The 16878-nt window shown below is 35.2% G+C and overlaps 1 protein-coding gene across 5 annotated transcripts; it reads right to left on the bottom strand.

Moving 5' to 3' along the window:
• Nucleotides 1-8300: 8300 nt before the first annotated feature.
• LOC130989412 (serine/threonine-protein kinase STY13-like) lies at nt 8301-16875 on the bottom strand. 5 transcript variants are annotated; one of them, XM_057913408.1, is made up of 7 exons: nt 16711-16875; nt 10499-10853; nt 9801-9922; nt 9230-9426; nt 8973-9147; nt 8763-8897; nt 8301-8687 (listed from the first exon to the last, which is right to left on the bottom strand). In XM_057913408.1, exons 2-7 carry the CDS (start codon nt 10788-10790, stop codon nt 8481-8483), a joined length of 1128 nt encoding a protein of 375 aa, XP_057769391.1. In that variant the 5' UTR covers nt 10791-10853; nt 16711-16875; the 3' UTR covers nt 8301-8480. The 5 variants fall into 5 exon arrangements, with proteins under 5 accessions (XP_057769391.1, XP_057769390.1, XP_057769392.1 ...); XM_057913407.1 differs by lacking the exon at nt 16711-16875 and adding an exon at nt 10956-11139; XM_057913409.1 differs by lacking the exon at nt 16711-16875 and adding an exon at nt 10956-11080 and having other exon boundaries at nt 10499-10835.
• Nucleotides 16876-16878: the final 3 nt, after the last annotated feature.

Below are 16878 nucleotides of genomic sequence, written 5' to 3'. Positions count from 1 at the left end.
GTGGCTCTGGTGGAGGAGCCCGGTTGCGCCTGCTCTTCTCTCTCTCTTCATCTAGCTGCCTCTGAAGGTTTGTCACTGTTCGCATAAGGGTTTCAAGATCCACGTTATTCTGTTGCTCTGCCATTGCTTGCTTATTCTTTTCGCGGTTGTCTCTTTTATGCTGCTTTTCGATTTCCAAATTCAAAGGTACAAGATGTTCCTTTCCTTTGGATCTCGTGATCATACACTCATGAGACAACAAACAAAAATCAGAAACAGAAACTAAAAACTAAAAACTAAAAATAAAATAAAATAAAAATAAAAACTTATAACGCCTGAAATAATGCTTAAGTCTAGTCAGAAATATTAAAGTAAATTCTAAATAGTCCCCGGCAACGGCGCCAAAAAGTTGATCGCTAATTTCTTAACAACAATAACTGCAACTAAACAGTGTAATCGTAGCACAGAAATAGCAAGCAGAGTATCGTATCCAGAGGGATTATTATAACGAATCACCTTAAGTAATCCTAAATAAACTCTAGTAAGATTCAGGCAAACTCAAATAAGAATTAAGAATAAAACTAAAATCAAAACAAAGCAAATAAAATATGATAAAAACTCAAATAATTAAAGACTCTGACCCTAGGGATGTACTTTTACTAATCAATTACATGCATTTAATCTATTGATTCAATTATCAATTTAATCCAACCCTGATGAGAGATCACAGAACTTTTCACAAGCTTCTCTAACGAACACCTATGAAAGTAGATTAATTTACCCCCTTCACATTCAAGACTCCAAGGAATAAATTAACTCCCAAGCGTACACAAAGAATAGCTCCCTATAGTTTCACCTATCCCATTCAAGTGTCAAGGCTACTACTATAACATGCATTCCTGAATCGGCTGAACAATTATCGCATTCAAGACTCAAACTGAACAGCTAGACATGTAAATTATTGGCCAAATAATTCACAAGAAATTAAGCACCAGGAATCATGAATCACAAGTTGGAAGTCAAATTGATATCAATAAATCATACACACATAATTAATCAGTTATGTACAAACCCTAGGTTCAGATTAACGAACTAGCCAGACATACTAAAATAAATCAAAAGCATAAATAAAAAGAAAGCAATTAAAATAAATGAAATAGATAAAACCCAGAAGAAATTCTGGATGAACAGCTTGAATCTGCAGAAATAATCTAATCTATGAAAACTGAATGTAAAACTGAAAAAAGTAAAAGAAAAAGAAAGGAGGTGAAGAGATGTGAAAAAGATGTGTCTAATAGGTCAGGGAAAGGACCTATATATAGGCACAGGAGATAAATACAGTACAGAGCTCAAAAATACTGATAAAATCCGAAAATCCCCCAAAATCCCGAAAATTCGGAAATTCCCGTCGGGTACTATTCACTGCTGCGCGCGACTTTCTTATTTCGGCCATATCTTCCTCGTCCGAACTCGGATTTACAAACCGTTTGCGCTCACGAACTCCTATTGAGACGATCTACAACTTTTATTTCAGCACAGGTTTCCAAATTTGGACTCAATAAACCTAAAAGTCCCTTCAAAGTTTGAGTAAGAATCATGTTTTACAAGATAAAGCAATTTAAGCACAAAACAATCATCCAAAACTCAATTTCCTATAAAATTAACATCATATGAACACTAAAAACCATGAAAACATGAGTGTTATCAACAGCACCTGCCACTTTGGTATGCTTTACGGCAGTTTTGGGGTGGATATTGTAGTAGGTCCACAGCCGCCTGCTTCTTGATTGAGCTAATCTTGGATACATTAAGTTTAAACTCCTTCTCGAATGAAGACCAAGCTGCAATCCAAAACTTCTTTTTGAGCTCCTCACCTCTCCACCTCTTACTCCAGTTAACATAGATGTATCTTGCACACCATCTATGCTCGGCATCTGAAACTTGCTCTTTGACTGCCTCCATCAATCCCTGATAAAAATACACTCAAACAATAAGAATAATCATTTACATATCAACTTGAAAGCAAAAAACAATAGGAACATATCATAACCTTTTGCATGTCTGATATTAGGGTAACCCTGGATCCATCACCAAGTTGTAGTTCATGTTTTAGCCAATTTATGAACCAATTCCAGTTGTGCTTGTTCTCTTTATTCACTACTGCCCAAGCAATAGGAACAATACATTCATTTCCATCTTTGCCAATTGCTGTGAGAAGGCAACCGAAAGTAACCCCTTTCAAATAACATCCATCTAAAGAAATCAAAGGCCTACACCCACCTAGCCAATTCTTCTTACATTCATCAAGCATGACAAAGATTCTCTTGAAAACTCTTCTGCCATTTGCCAACTCATCCTTAGATAGTTGCAGTTCCACCTTGCTCTCTGGATTTGTCTCTTTCACCTTGTCAATATAGCCTACAAGGCTATTGAACTTCTCTTTGTAACTGTCATGCAGTGTGGTGATGATAGTCTTCTTTGCCCTTTTGCATTTGCCAAGACTGACATGAAGCCTTAGGTGCTTTTTCACATGCCCCTTAATATCCTTGGCTGTAAACCTAGGATTTCTATACACTGCATCCTTAAAATAGTTTGCAAGATATGATTGAGAAGCACCAGACACTTTTCTTTGCCTACAACATGTATGCTCTGCCACCAATGTCTTAATAATCAAGCCCTCTGTATCCCCATCGTTTGAGGCAAGAAATAAAAATGGACAATTGTTGTCACTAATGCAAATCACCCTAACCCTCTTAAATTCATTCTTTAAGAACTTAAGTTTATACCCAAATCACAGAATATGTGTTAATAGCCTCTCTAACCTCCTTTGCCCCTGCAAAGGTCATACCTAATTCAAAGTGTCCTTGATCTCCCTGTTCAACATCTCCAACCATAGCATCCTTCACTGATTCCTCATCACTCTCTGCCACCTCATCACTATAGGTATTAGAGTCTGTCTCTGAACCATCACTTGCTATTTCATTAACATTTATACCATTATCCTCTTCCAATTCATCTACCTCTGCCTGTATCTCATCATCCCTCCCCTCATGTCCATCTACTCAAGTTTCTCCTAACTCTACCCCTTCCCCCATCTCTGCATCATCAATCTCTTCACCATCATTTTTAATCTCCAACCTATGGACATCATCTAAGTCATTCCCTCAATTTTCCTCATCAAACAAAGGTAATGGTGTAATCTGGGGCATGGGATCTCTTTCATGGTCAGCAAACAAAAGAATTTCAGTTGCCCCAAGTAACTCCAGATAATCAAACACCTTCTTAGAATGCTCATCATTCCTAAGTAGCACTAACCCATTTTCAATAGTATATTCTTCATCTAAAGCATACACCTTATTAGGTTTACTGCCATAACACTTAGTAAATTCATCCAGTATACGATCATAACTCATGTTATCACAGTCTTCTTCGATTTCAATAGAATTATAGTCGTCATAAATATTAGGTTCAGTTTCAGACACCTTCTTCCATACACCCCAGTAATTAAAAACGAAAATTAAACGAGGCATGCTGCAACAGAAATAATAAGAAAAGAAAAAACCATTTCACATTCAACATTGCATGTACGAAAACAATAACACTAGCACACTTCTCAAATCCAAAAAAAATTGCATGCTCTGCAACTAATAAACTTTTTTCAAACAATTTTTTTTAAAAGTTTACCACTTACCTTGATCGAGATTTGTTGGTTGCACTCAAATGGTTAGTCTTCAGCTCGCTCGTCTTCTCTCAACTTCTCTGGTTCGCCGGTGAAGAGGCAATGGGAAGAGGATGAAGATGAAGAGACGATTGGTATGGCATGGGTTGTTAAGAAACTCGTGCTTACATTAATGGTGGGGCCCATCGATTAAAGTACAAAAAAAAATTAAAAACGGATGGCGTTAACTCACCGTTAGGGCAGAGGTCGAAATTAAGTAGTTTGAGGGTTTAGTTGGACCAAGTTCGACTATAAGGATCTAAACGTGAAAAGGGCCCCTATGTTAGGGGCTTATTTGATACTTAATCCTTATTTTAAAAAGTGATAATTCACCGTACATTCATATGTATACTTGGACTTAATTGAATCATTCAACATCTATATCTCATAATATATAACATATAATAACTTGTATTTTCCATTATTTTCAATATGCAATTTATGAAAATCATACGTAGTAATAGTATATTACACGTATACAATATATAAAGGATAAATATAAGTTTTTAACTCACTTTTTGGACGTTTTCTCAAAAATATATATCACCCAAGCATAATTATAAAATAATATCCATCATGTTACTTTTTTCTTATTTGTGGCCCGTAAAAATTATCCAGTTGTCGGTATTTGACGTGTTCCGGCCAAGCGCCAACATGGCAGACATACATAATTAATAAAAAGGAAAAACGAACGAAAATCCATGTATTTAAAATAACACATCTTTTTATCTGCAAAAATGATTTTTTACTTCGAAAAAGCGCATCTGAGTTACTGGAGCTTCTTCTTCTTTCTATTCCCTCCTCATTCAATCCTAGCTCATAATCTCTGGAAAAGCACAACTACTTTTTCCTCCATGTCATCAATTTACTGCTGCTTCCAGTTCCTCCCTTCCTTCACTAATTTTGATTGGAAGCAGTGGGTATCTTTATTATGATGTTTTTACTTTTGATTGATAAGTTAAGAAAACTTTCAGAATTATGTTCTTTGTATCAATTTCTCTTCAATTAAGATATCTTTTGATTTCTCGAATTCATCGTAGATTGTAATGATATTGAAATTCGAATAAATGTGTTTAGAGTAGACCAAACAAAAAAAATAACGAATCCAAACTTACATGACGATCGATGGCGAAGGAGATGGCGGTGGGTGGGGAAAGGGCGACGAACGAGATGGCACCTTCCAAGGGGCGACAAAGGAGATGGCGGGGAGGGAGGAATCGTCGGAGGAGATGGCCGGAACACGTCAAATACCGATAGCTGAATTTTTAATGGCCACAAATAAGAAAAAAAGTAAAACGATGTGTATTATTTTGTAATTATACTTAGGGTGATATATTTTTTAGAAAACGCTCAAACAATAGGTCAAAAACTATATTTACCCTCAAATTAAAAATTATGATAACGACTATTTTCAATATGCAATTTTTTGAATTGATACATATTAATAGTATATATATATATATATATATATATATATATATAGGGTTGCATTCTACGGAAACACAATATTAGATGGAGAATGGAGTCGCAATTTGGTTCGTCAGATCAATCTTGATCAAAGGCTGAGATTAAAAGTTAATATAATTAAAATTGGTGAGATTTATAATATCCCTTAATTTACTTCTTTCTCTCTCCTATCTCCTCTCTCCTCTCTCCCCTCTCTCTCTCGTCCCCTCTCTCTCTCTCTCTTAAAATCAAAATACATAATTAAGTTCATAAAACTATATCTGAAAGTTTGTAAAACTGTATTTGCAAGTTCATAAAACTATATCTACAAGTTCAATCCTACTCTCCCATCTACCTCTTTCTCTCTCACGATTTTCCCCCATTAAACACCAGAAAACTTCAACATCATTCAAGACAAGTTCAACACAAGTTCAACACAAGTTCAGAAGTTCAATACCACAAATTCAAAAGTTCACAGAATTATACGTATAAGTTCAATAAAATTATTTACAAAATCTGCCGCCCCCTTCCTCTTCTCCGGCGAATGTTCAATGCACGGAGAAGGGGGCGGCGGCCGGAGTTCAGAAGGCGGCGGTGGTGGCTGAACTTGGGGCGTTCGAAGGCGGCGGTGGCTCTGAACTTGAGGGCGGCGGTGGTTCTGAACTTGTAGGCTGAACTTGGGGCGTTCGAAGGCGGCGGTGGTGGCTGAACTTGAGGGCGTTCGAAGGCGGCGGTGGCTGAACTTGGGCGGCGGTGGCTGAACTTGAGGGCGTTCGAAGGCGGCGGTGGCTCTGAACTTGAGGGCGGCGGTGGCTCTGAACTTGTGGGCTGAACTTGGGCGGCGCAAAGGAAGGAGGCAACGCCACCTCTTGTGTGTGTTCTGTGTGTGTGTGTGTTCTGTGTGAGAGATGAGAGAGATAGGGAAAAAGGGACGGGAGAGAGAGAGATGAGAGAGGAGAGAGGAGAGAAGGAAGTGGGAAAAAGTGACGGAAGAGAGAGAGAGATGAGAGAGGAGAGAGGAGAGAGGGAAGTGAGTAATTTAAGGGATCTTACCAATTTTATTTTCAAAAATTATTATATTAATTATATTAGCTTTTAATCTCAGCCCTTGATTAATATCGATCTAACGAACAAGATTATGACTCTAAACTTTGCAAATATTTATGTTCTTGTTGAACTCTGCCCTATATATATATATATATATATATATATATATATATATAGGAATGGGATCATATAGATCCCAATGCTTATAATAGATCCCTAGATCCAAATCTTGACCACACATTTATGACATGTGGCGCATCAAGATGGTGACACGTGGCAAGGAGCTTCCAAGCATTCCAAGGCAAAATCTGGAGGGGTAAAATTGGAATGTAATTTTCGGATTTAATAATTAAAAATATATATATTTTTTTTTAGATTTTCTCAAAATAGATATACTTTAGATGCATATAGTTTCACACAAAGATGCATAAAGTTTTCACATGAAATGCATAACTTTGAACAGAAAAATGCATTTAATTTTTCCAGTTTTGATATTTTCACCACCCCACCCCATACCACCCCCCAATCCAGCCCACACCACCCCCCAACCCTCCCCATTACCACCCCCCAAAAATAGGCATGTTTCACATGCATATAAAATCAAACAAAAATGCATAAAGTTTTCACATAAAAATGCATTAAACTATACAAAAAATGCATTTCATTTTAATAAAACTGGTAGTTTCGCCACCCCACCCCTGCCCCACCCCAACCCCCCCCCCCCACCCCCAATTTTTTTTTTTTTCAAAAACTGATTTTCTGATTGCTGGCCCACCCCCACCCCCCCACCCACCCCCGCAAATTTTTTTTTTTTAAAAAATTGATTTTCAAAAAAAAAATTTGGGGGGGTGGGGTGGGGGGTGGGTGGGTGGGGGGGTCAGTGGTCAGAAAATCAGTTTTTGAGAAAAAAAAATTGTGGGGGGAGGGGTGGGTGGGTGAGGGGGTGGGGGGTAGGGGTGGGTCAGTGGTCAGAAAATCAGTTTTTAAAAAAATAAAAAAAAATAAAAAAAAATTTGGGGGGGGTGGGGGGTGGGGTTCAGGGGTGTGGGGGGTGGGGTGAAATCTTATGCATTTTTATATGAAACTTTAGGCATTTTGATATAAAAGTTCATGCATTCTCGTATAAAACTTTATGCATCTAAAATATACCTATTTTGAGAAAATCTATTTTTTTTTTTTTTTTCGAAAATTACATTCCAATTTTACCCCTCTCCAGATTTTGCCTTGAAATGCCTTGCCACGTGTCACCATCTTGATGCGCCACATGTCATAAATGTGTGGTCTAGATTTGGATCTACGGATCTATTATAAGCATAGGGATCCACCGGAACCCAACCCTATATATATATATATATATATATATATATATATATATATATATATATATATATATTCATTAAAAAATTTAATCAACAATTAATATACTGACTTTATAATAGCAGAATTTATGACAACAATTTAATTTTAATAACATAATGTCATGTTTTTAACCGTTATATTAACATTTATACCTCTTGCAATTCTAAAAAAAAAACATGTAATAAAGTTATAGAAATTTATCTAATTATATTATAAATTAGCCTATAACACATAAATATGTGCATGCCTATCGTCGTATTATATTTAGTGAATATTTATTAAGTAAATTTAATAATATACATATACATAATAATATATAATAATGGTTACGGTCCTAAAACTAGCAAGTATTTTTCGCTCATTTCACTTTCACCAAATTTATTTCAGTTTAGGTGGTTCCGGCACCAAGGCTTCGCACAGATGACATAAATTTGGTCGAAAAGTAACTTATTAAAGGCGTAAATAATGAGTTTCCAAAAAAATACAAAGACAAATTGAAATGATAAAGTATACAAAAAGAAAAAATAATGTTGTGAGACATGGATCTGAAAAACAACGATTCCAAAAACCTTTTCTAGACTAATAGAAACTTTAAAAGAAACAATTCAGATAATTTGATGGAAAATTTCAACTAGATAATAATAATCATCGGATAAAAATATGTTGTCTGTGTCATAATCATTAATTTGATAAATCTCTAACTATAAAATGAATTATCACATAAGAATGGTAAGATTTTGAATGCATGAAAAGCTCCAAACACCACGAATCCATATACTCATCAATATTACATCATAAGTGTCAACTGTATCACATTAAAACTTATTAATCTTTATGTCCGGAATTGTTGTTAAATAACAGTTACATGATTACATCAACACTGTACAAACTTCAAATTAATGACCTTTTTATGACCAAGTGGTGAAATTTCTCAAGGTCCTCGATTCGTGCGAAAGCAGAAACAACCTTGAGATTTATTAGGAGGAATCATGCCTCCTCCTTTTGATGTATCAATGGCTTCCACCATGGAAACCACTTCATCCATCTCGGGTCTCTTGTCCGAATTCGCATCCCAACATCGTTTCATCACATTTGCTATTGAACTTGGGCAACATCGAGGTATGTCTGGTCTCAGATTCTGCATACAATGATTTAAAATTGATTTAAGTACAAGACTGAATCATTTTTAAACACACAATTTAGAGTTGTCTACCTGATGCACAACAGCTGAAGTCAATTCGGAGAAGCTAAGATTTGGATATGGCATGTCACAACAATATATCTCCCATAAGCAAATACCAAAACTATATACATCACATTTCCTATTATAAGGGTGACCATTCAGGACCTGTCATATATTGAACAACAAAAAATGAATCATATTAAAATAATATATAATATTTAACCAAATGTCTAGAAATACCTCGGGTGCCATGTAACCTAGGGTACCAGTCTCCCCAGTCATCTCGTTAGGATTTGAAGCCTCGACACGTGCAACACCAAAATCAGCGATTTTGACTGTTCGATTCTTGTCGAGTAACATGTTCTCTGTTTTCACATCCCTATGCACAATCTTCTTAGAGTGAAGATAACTTAATCTGTGAAAATTTGGTAGGCATAGTTAAGTGATTGAAAAATCCCAACAAATATAAAATTAATGCAACAAAGGTGAAATCTTACCCTCGTGCAAGATCCAAAGCTAGTTGAATAACAACTTTGAAAGCAAGTTTTGCCCTCGAATTTCTAATCAAGAAATTCTTAAGTGTACCTCCAGGTAAATATTCGACTACGACGCAACAGACATTACGCGGCATTCCCATATGACCGTTGTCTTTTTGTATGTTGAGCTCTGATGCACCCAACGTAGCTCCAACAAACTACAAAGGCGATTCACAACCAAGGCATGAACAAATCTTAATATGCTCGAAAGTATCATAAATTGGACAATTCTACCACCTAGTCTAATGCTCAAAATGAGAATCAAGAAAAAGCATCTTGAGTTTTTTTATCACATTTGACATGAAATATGAACAATTTGCAATAGAAAATAAAAGCTCAAATGACCAAACATTTTCACTAGCAAATTATTACCTTTGTTACATTGAGATCAAGTTTGTGCCATAAAATAGAAGATAGGACAAGCAAATTATTACATTATTAGATTGGATGTTACAGATGACCAAGTATCTGCCATAACATAGAAGATAAAAAGACAAGCAATGATCAAACATTTTAAACAACAAATTCTTACCTTTGTTACATTGGGATGATCAAGCTTGTGCCATACAGCAACTTCTTGCGCGAAGGCCGCTCGAAGAGAAGCTACTTCAGCCTGTGTTCTATGGCCTTCTTCACCCCAGTCGAGAAGTTTTACTGAAGATGGAAGAAATCAACATTTAGTGATGCAAAGAACTCATTTAATAGTGCAAAGGACCAGATAAGAAATAGGATACAGACTCGAAACTGTTTTGGTCACTCCTCCACAACTAAGATCAGTAAAGAGACAGGGAATAAAAACACAGTAGCAGTTCGAAATTAGTGTGAACTATGTGTGTAACTTTACATCAATATTTACTTATTTCATCAGAATAAGTTTGTAACTCAACTATCAACTAGCCATAATTTATTTTCTTCATATCATCAACAATTTTGACATGTAAAGCAGCTGTATGAAACAAAAATTCTTGAAATACTGCAAGCTTTAATGGGACAAATTAACAAACCATGCTATGCATAGTAATTTCATCAATAAGATTTTCCATTCACAAAAAACAAAATGTCAATTAGCCACATTTGCTGAATTCCAATCAGCATATATCAGCTATCTAAAACCTATTTTCACAAACTTGGAAAAAAAGGGGAAAAATTGAAAAATTGAAACCAGCAATACAAAAATCAATCAAATTGAAATCTCATACCAAAAAAAAATAATAATAATAATGCAGATACCTGCAACATCCTGTCCGTCGTAAACGCCGCGATGAACGGTGCCAAAAGTGCCGCGCGCGAGTACCGATTTGACGACGAGCTTCGAGGCGTCGATTTCCCAGCCGTGCCTGACCGGAATCTCCCTCAATTCATCCTGCTGCTTCCCTCCATTCTCCTGCTTCTTCTTCTCCATAGTCAGAGCTCGGCTGAGGTGCCGGTGGAGCTGCTCGTCGAGGCTCTTCAGATCTATCTGATCCGCCCTCACGAATCCACCTCCGCCGCCGCCGCCGCCGAGGACGTCCTCCTCCGCCATCTCTCCGGCAAGCGCGAATGCGACGTCGTTTGGCTATTGTGTGTGCTGATTTAGTGAATGCAACTGTCAGTGTGTGCGTGGAAGTTTTATCAGTTGGGATTTGGGAAAAAAAACACAAAAAATATTAATCTCACAGAGATTTTGTCAGTCGGATTAATTAGTTACCATGTGATGTGATTTGAGCTGCAATTTTTTGGATTTATATAATGTACTAATGTGGTTTTTTGCAAATTGGTTCTGTAATATGAAAAGATTCTGGGGAATATTAATTACTATTTGTTAAATTGATTAAGGTGAGTTAAGAATAAATTTTGGAAAAACGACCAATTGACCCGACTTCTTAGGATCTAATCTGAAGTTTGACCGAGGGCACTCGAATCCTAACCCTAAGGATAAATGGATAATATAATAATTTGATTATATTTTAAACTCGATTAATATTATCTGATTACATTTATTTAGATAAATAGCCGTATGTTGTTGAGAATGCCATGTAACAGTTCATTTCAACGTTACCAAAAAAAAACAAACAAAAAATCAGATATGCTTACTAATAAAAAGGTGTAAGCATGCGTGACTCACGACAAAAATTGCTCATGAATGTGTTTTATGTTGGCTTATAACATACTAATAATTATCATAATTATATAGTAGTCCAATATCTATTTCATTTAATTTAAATCGTTATAAGAGACGTGTCATGTTTCAAATATCACAAAATCTTGGATACATTTGGGTGTACCGTACAATCGGGTTGACCCTTATTTAAAATAATACTCCCTCCGTCCATGAAAGAACTTCCTAGGAGGGAGTGCCACGGGTTTTAAGAAAAAATATTATTGAGTGTATTGAGAGTGGATAAAAGGTAGTTGAGTGTATTGGGAGTGATGAAAATGTGTTATACTCCCTCCGTCCCATTATTGAAGACACACTTTCCTTATTGGGGTGTCCCAATAATAAAGACACACTTCCAAATAAGGAAAGAATTAGGCTTTAATATACACTAATTAATTGCATCTTAATTAAAGTATAAATAAGACCAAAAAAAAACTCTAAACCAATTTTCTACCCTCTGAGCTCTCCCAGAATCGACCCCCCCTCTCTCTCTTGGCTCTCTCGCCGCCGGCGCCGCCCTGACCGCAACACCTCCCGACGAAGGCCGGCGGTATCCATCCCCATCTCGCCCTCTCTCTCTCTCTCTCTCTCTCTCTCTCTCTCTCTCTCTCTCGCCCGACGAAGACGTCGCCTCAGCGGTGCAGCCGCCGCCTGCTGCTTCTTCTCCGGCTGAACAGCCGTCCCCCACCCCATGTTCGGCCGTCACCCACCCCCATCTCTTCTCCTTTCGACTGCACAGCAGCGGTGGCTTTGCTTCCTCCGACGGAATCGTTTGCCTCCTCTCCTTCGTTTTCTCCCCCCTCCCCGGTGGACTAGGGTTTGCAGCGCTGCGCCCCTCCCCTTCTCTTCTCCTTCTTCGCCGCCGCCTGCTTCTCCTTCTCCAGCCGACGACGGCTCTGGGGCCGCGCCGCGACCACCTTCCTTCTTCCCCTCGCATCTCTCTCTGTCCGACTCCTCTCTCTTCCCCTCTCGGTTCTCCCTCATCTCTCTCGCTCATCTCTCTCTCCCTAGACTCTGTGTTTGCCGCGATTCGATTTTTGGGTTAGGGGCTAGGGTTTTCCGCGATTCGATTTTGGGTTCGATTTTGCAGGTTCGATTTTGGGTTTGATTTCTGGGTTTGATTTGGGGGTTGAATTTCTGAGGTGGTGGTGGTTGTCGTAGGCGGCGGCGGTAGTGTCGATTTTGGGTATGAATTGGAGGTTGAATTTCTGAGGTGGCGGTGGTGTCGGAGGTGGCGGTGGTGGTTGTCGGAGGCGGCGGTGGTGGTTGTCGGAGGTGGGGGTTGAGTTTCCAGACAATATTTTTTATTTAATTCATTTAAATTAATTAAAATTTTCGAAATTAATGAAATTACAAAAATTTAAAATTCAACTAAAACATTAAATAGAAATAAATAAATACACTAAATTAAAACTAATCAACTACACTAATAGTGGTGGGCCACAACACTTGAACAACTAATCTACCTCTCCTTAATCTCCGTGCCCAAAAGACCTATGTCTTTATTAATGGGACGGAGGGAGTAATTAATATTGAGAGTTGTGAAAAGTGAAAAGTAAGAGGATTATAAGTGGTGGGGTATAGTCCAAAAATAGGTAGGAAGTTCTTTTGTGGACGTCCCAAAAAGGAAAGATAGAAAGTTCTTTCGTGGACGGAGGTAGTATTATTTATATGGGTTGAGTCAGGATATGGGTTCAAATCAAGGTGCGGGTCAAAGTTTAAGTGAAGGTATAACCCGATTGTACGGTACACCCCAGGTGTACCCAAGACCACCTCTTCAAATATATGACGTGGTGATGCTTTTTTTTTTTTAGAATCATTTTTTTTTATTGGAAAAAGGTGAAACATATTATTAATGAAAACATGTACCAGAGGTACCAAGGGATAATACAAAAGAGCAAACCAACAGGCAAGATAACGAAGGATAAAACGAGGCAAAGAAGATACTTCCTCCGTCCCATTGCAAATGTCCAATTTTTTATTTTGGGTTGTCCCACTCCAAATATCTCATTTTCTTTTTTGGCAATACAGTTTCTCTCTATATTTAATATTTAAACAATTTCCACCAATTCACTTTATTTACTGTATACTCACTTTATCTAATTTATATACATTTCTTAATCTCTGTACTCAAAAGAAATGAGACGTTTGGAGCGGGACGGTGGGAGTATATTGTACTCCAAACATCTGTGGTACGTAATCATGCTTACTTTAACTAATGGAAAATTAAAAGCTATAAATTTAAGATAACACCAAAAAATAAAATATCTAACTAAATTTTGTATGATGCGGAATTTGGACGGTATGGACCAAATCTTATTGATACGATTGTGTTGTTGCTAAAAACCTATAAGTAAGCGTGTAGTTGTTTACATTATGAAAAGAATATCTAATACACATTTTAAACAATTTTCAAAAAGTTGGAATATCAAAAAAAATATATACATTCCCTCCCTTTTCAAATAAGGCTGCGTTTACTTTGATGAATAAATTTATCAATGGAAAAAGATGGATAACACATATTTATGCCTTTAAATGTCTCTTTCCTTTTTCAACATTTGACACAAAAGAAATGTTCACATTTTTTCTTCTTTATTTTCGCTTCAAATATGGATAATATTATCCCTCTATTTTTTGTGTGATAATATTATCCATCCTTGAAGTGAAAATAAGAAAGGAAAAATGGTGACCATCTCTTTTATGTCAAATATTGAAAAAGAAAGATAAGAAGACATTTAAATGCATAAATTTTTGTTATCCATCATTTTTCATGGATAAATTTATCCATCAAAGTAAATGTAGTCTAAGTGTTAAATTATAGAGTTTTTTCTTATATTTTTTTAAGTGTCATATTATGAGACTTTAGAGTAAAATTAAGTTAAACTTCTAATTTTACCCATGTCTTTAATATTATAATTAAATACATTATCTTCATGATTTCTCCACTTCATTTTAAAGTTAGAAAATACTATAATTAAGGGTATACATGTAAAATTATACTCTTTCTTTATAAGTATAATTTTATGACATATGACACTTATTTGAATATGGAGGGAGTATAATATTATGGCAGCTCAGTCTCATTGCATAATTATAGAAAAAAGCAGATGCAGAAAAAATCTATTATATGAACTATATTTCAAAAAAAAAAAAAAAAAACTAGACGATATATTTTTCAGGTAATTCCATTGATTGATGTGGATTTTTGCATAAAATTTGAATAAATTTTAAAAGTATAGAAGAAACGTCTAAAAAGACCTCCATTTTAACTTAATTTAGGTATAATTTCTTTTTATTAATATGTGCAAAAAAGTCTAAAAAGACCTCCATTATAAATATGGGGGAGAACTTTTTAAATCAAGTTTTCTAATGGCTACATGAAATCTACGACTAGTATTATAAATCGGTTGTGAGCATGTTATGAATAACGTTCATGTACATAATAATCAATAAATTGTGTGTATTTCATATCATTAATTCAGACATTTACAAAAAAACTTGATTTGAAAGACTTGGGATGAAAATATAAATTTATAGTAATTCTTTTGTTATAAATTCACTCACTCTACCAATTAGAATCCTCGTTGAATCATTGATATAAGACAATCTCTCGCCCACATTGAATTATTAGGTGATAAAAATAGAAAATAGATAAAACAGAAAACTACTACTAAGAAAAAAAAAAAAAAGTTTTGAAGTCATTGAGTACTAAGGAATAGGTCCATCTAAGGAAGGCCATTTCCCTGTGTAATAATGCCTATGCAATGACTGAACTAGCAAATTATGCTCCAGCCACTATCTCTTTAGAAATAAATATAAATATTTAAATAAATTAGAAAATTAAAACAAAGACACCGTTTGTCGTCCAGTAATTAGTCAAATGAACTCGATTTATAAATAAACTTAAAAGTGAAAACGAATCAAACTCGATTATCATCAATTTCTAAAGCAAAACCCACGTTCAAAATATATAACATAGTGCATCTTTATCTTTTTAGGACTTTAAGCAGTCTGTCGAGATAATTAGTGTAGCTATTAACGATAAGTATGAAATATAATGTGCACATTAATAAACAATAAATGCACGATCAATCTTTTTCCTAGTTGATTGGACTCATTAATTTGTTCAGTATCTTAACTATACTCTATAGTATACGATTACTAATCTTTAACTTTTTGAGAAAAGATGCTACAAAAAATTCCAAAATAAGCTATACACAGCGGAAAAAAACTGCATTTATTCAACATTCAATTATTTCGTGTTTCAGTGTAGCTAGAGGTTATCAAATCGAACAAAATATGTGTTTTTTTTTAATAAATCTTGAGTTATGAAGCATGACCCATAAATTTATATATAACGTGAAGCATGTTGTAGTGAGTAGTCATAGTGGAGATAAGCTAATATACCACGCTGAGGCTGAGAAGGAATTAATCCCATTTAAATACGAATACTTTCAAAATAAAGAAGTCCCCTAAGTTTTATAGTTATAGGGGAAAATCCATAAAGCAAAAATATTTTGAAGAGGTCATATTCGTGAATCACGGGAGTTTAAAACAATCAAAAAATTGGAATATCTGTACTTTTTTGTGCTTGTGTTGCACCTCGTGTAGTGTCTACGCTTCAGTATTTACTAGCATTTGTATTCGTTCAAAATGTTTTTATATGTAAAAAGTCATAAATACCAGAAAAAGTATAATTTTAGTTTGATATATTTGAGCTGAAAGTACAAAAATAAAGAAGAATTCAAAACAATAGTAAAAACTAATATTATGAAATAGAAAAAAAATGAAAATAAAAATAAAAAAGAAATGCAAATTTGACTTATTCAAAAAACAGGAGAGATGGAGAGAGAATTTTATTTTATTTTAAATTTAATCTTTAAACAAACTTTTATGTTTTAAATCTAATATTTACATAAATTTATTAAATTAAAGCTTTCATGATCTTAACTTGATATGCATATCAAAAAATTTAATAAAATTTTAGAAAATAAATAAAATAGAAAAATAAGAATATAAAAAAAGGAAATAAAAAGAAAAATATTTGTTGCACTATTTAAGGCCATATGTGTGATTCATGGATGTATAGGAAAGAGGGAAAAAAAGATAAAATATTAGCATGATAGCATCCTTCAATTTCATTTTAATCATGCAATTACACTCAATCTTGAAATTAATTTTAAATTGTCTTTTTAATATACTATAAATAAATTATAGATATGCGGACCAATACAGACATAGTAATATCTACTTAAATACAATATTGAAATATAAACACTTCCCACAGAAATAGCATCGAAATTACCTTCAAAGAGATGTCTGCTTAAGATGGAAAAAATTGTACTAAAGCAAACAATCCAACTGAAAGAACAGCTTCCCCCACACAATGATTCTCTCCGTCTCTAACGTGATAAAAAGAATTATGTAATAATCCAATCTCCAAGGATACAGAGACACGTAAAAGCATACTGGT

This window comes from Salvia miltiorrhiza, chromosome 6 (genome assembly GCF_028751815.1).
Source record: "Salvia miltiorrhiza cultivar Shanhuang (shh) chromosome 6, IMPLAD_Smil_shh, whole genome shotgun sequence".
In the NCBI taxonomy this organism is placed as follows: Eukaryota; Viridiplantae; Streptophyta; class Magnoliopsida; order Lamiales; family Lamiaceae; genus Salvia; species Salvia miltiorrhiza.
This window is presented reverse-complemented; position numbering and strand designations above follow the sequence as displayed.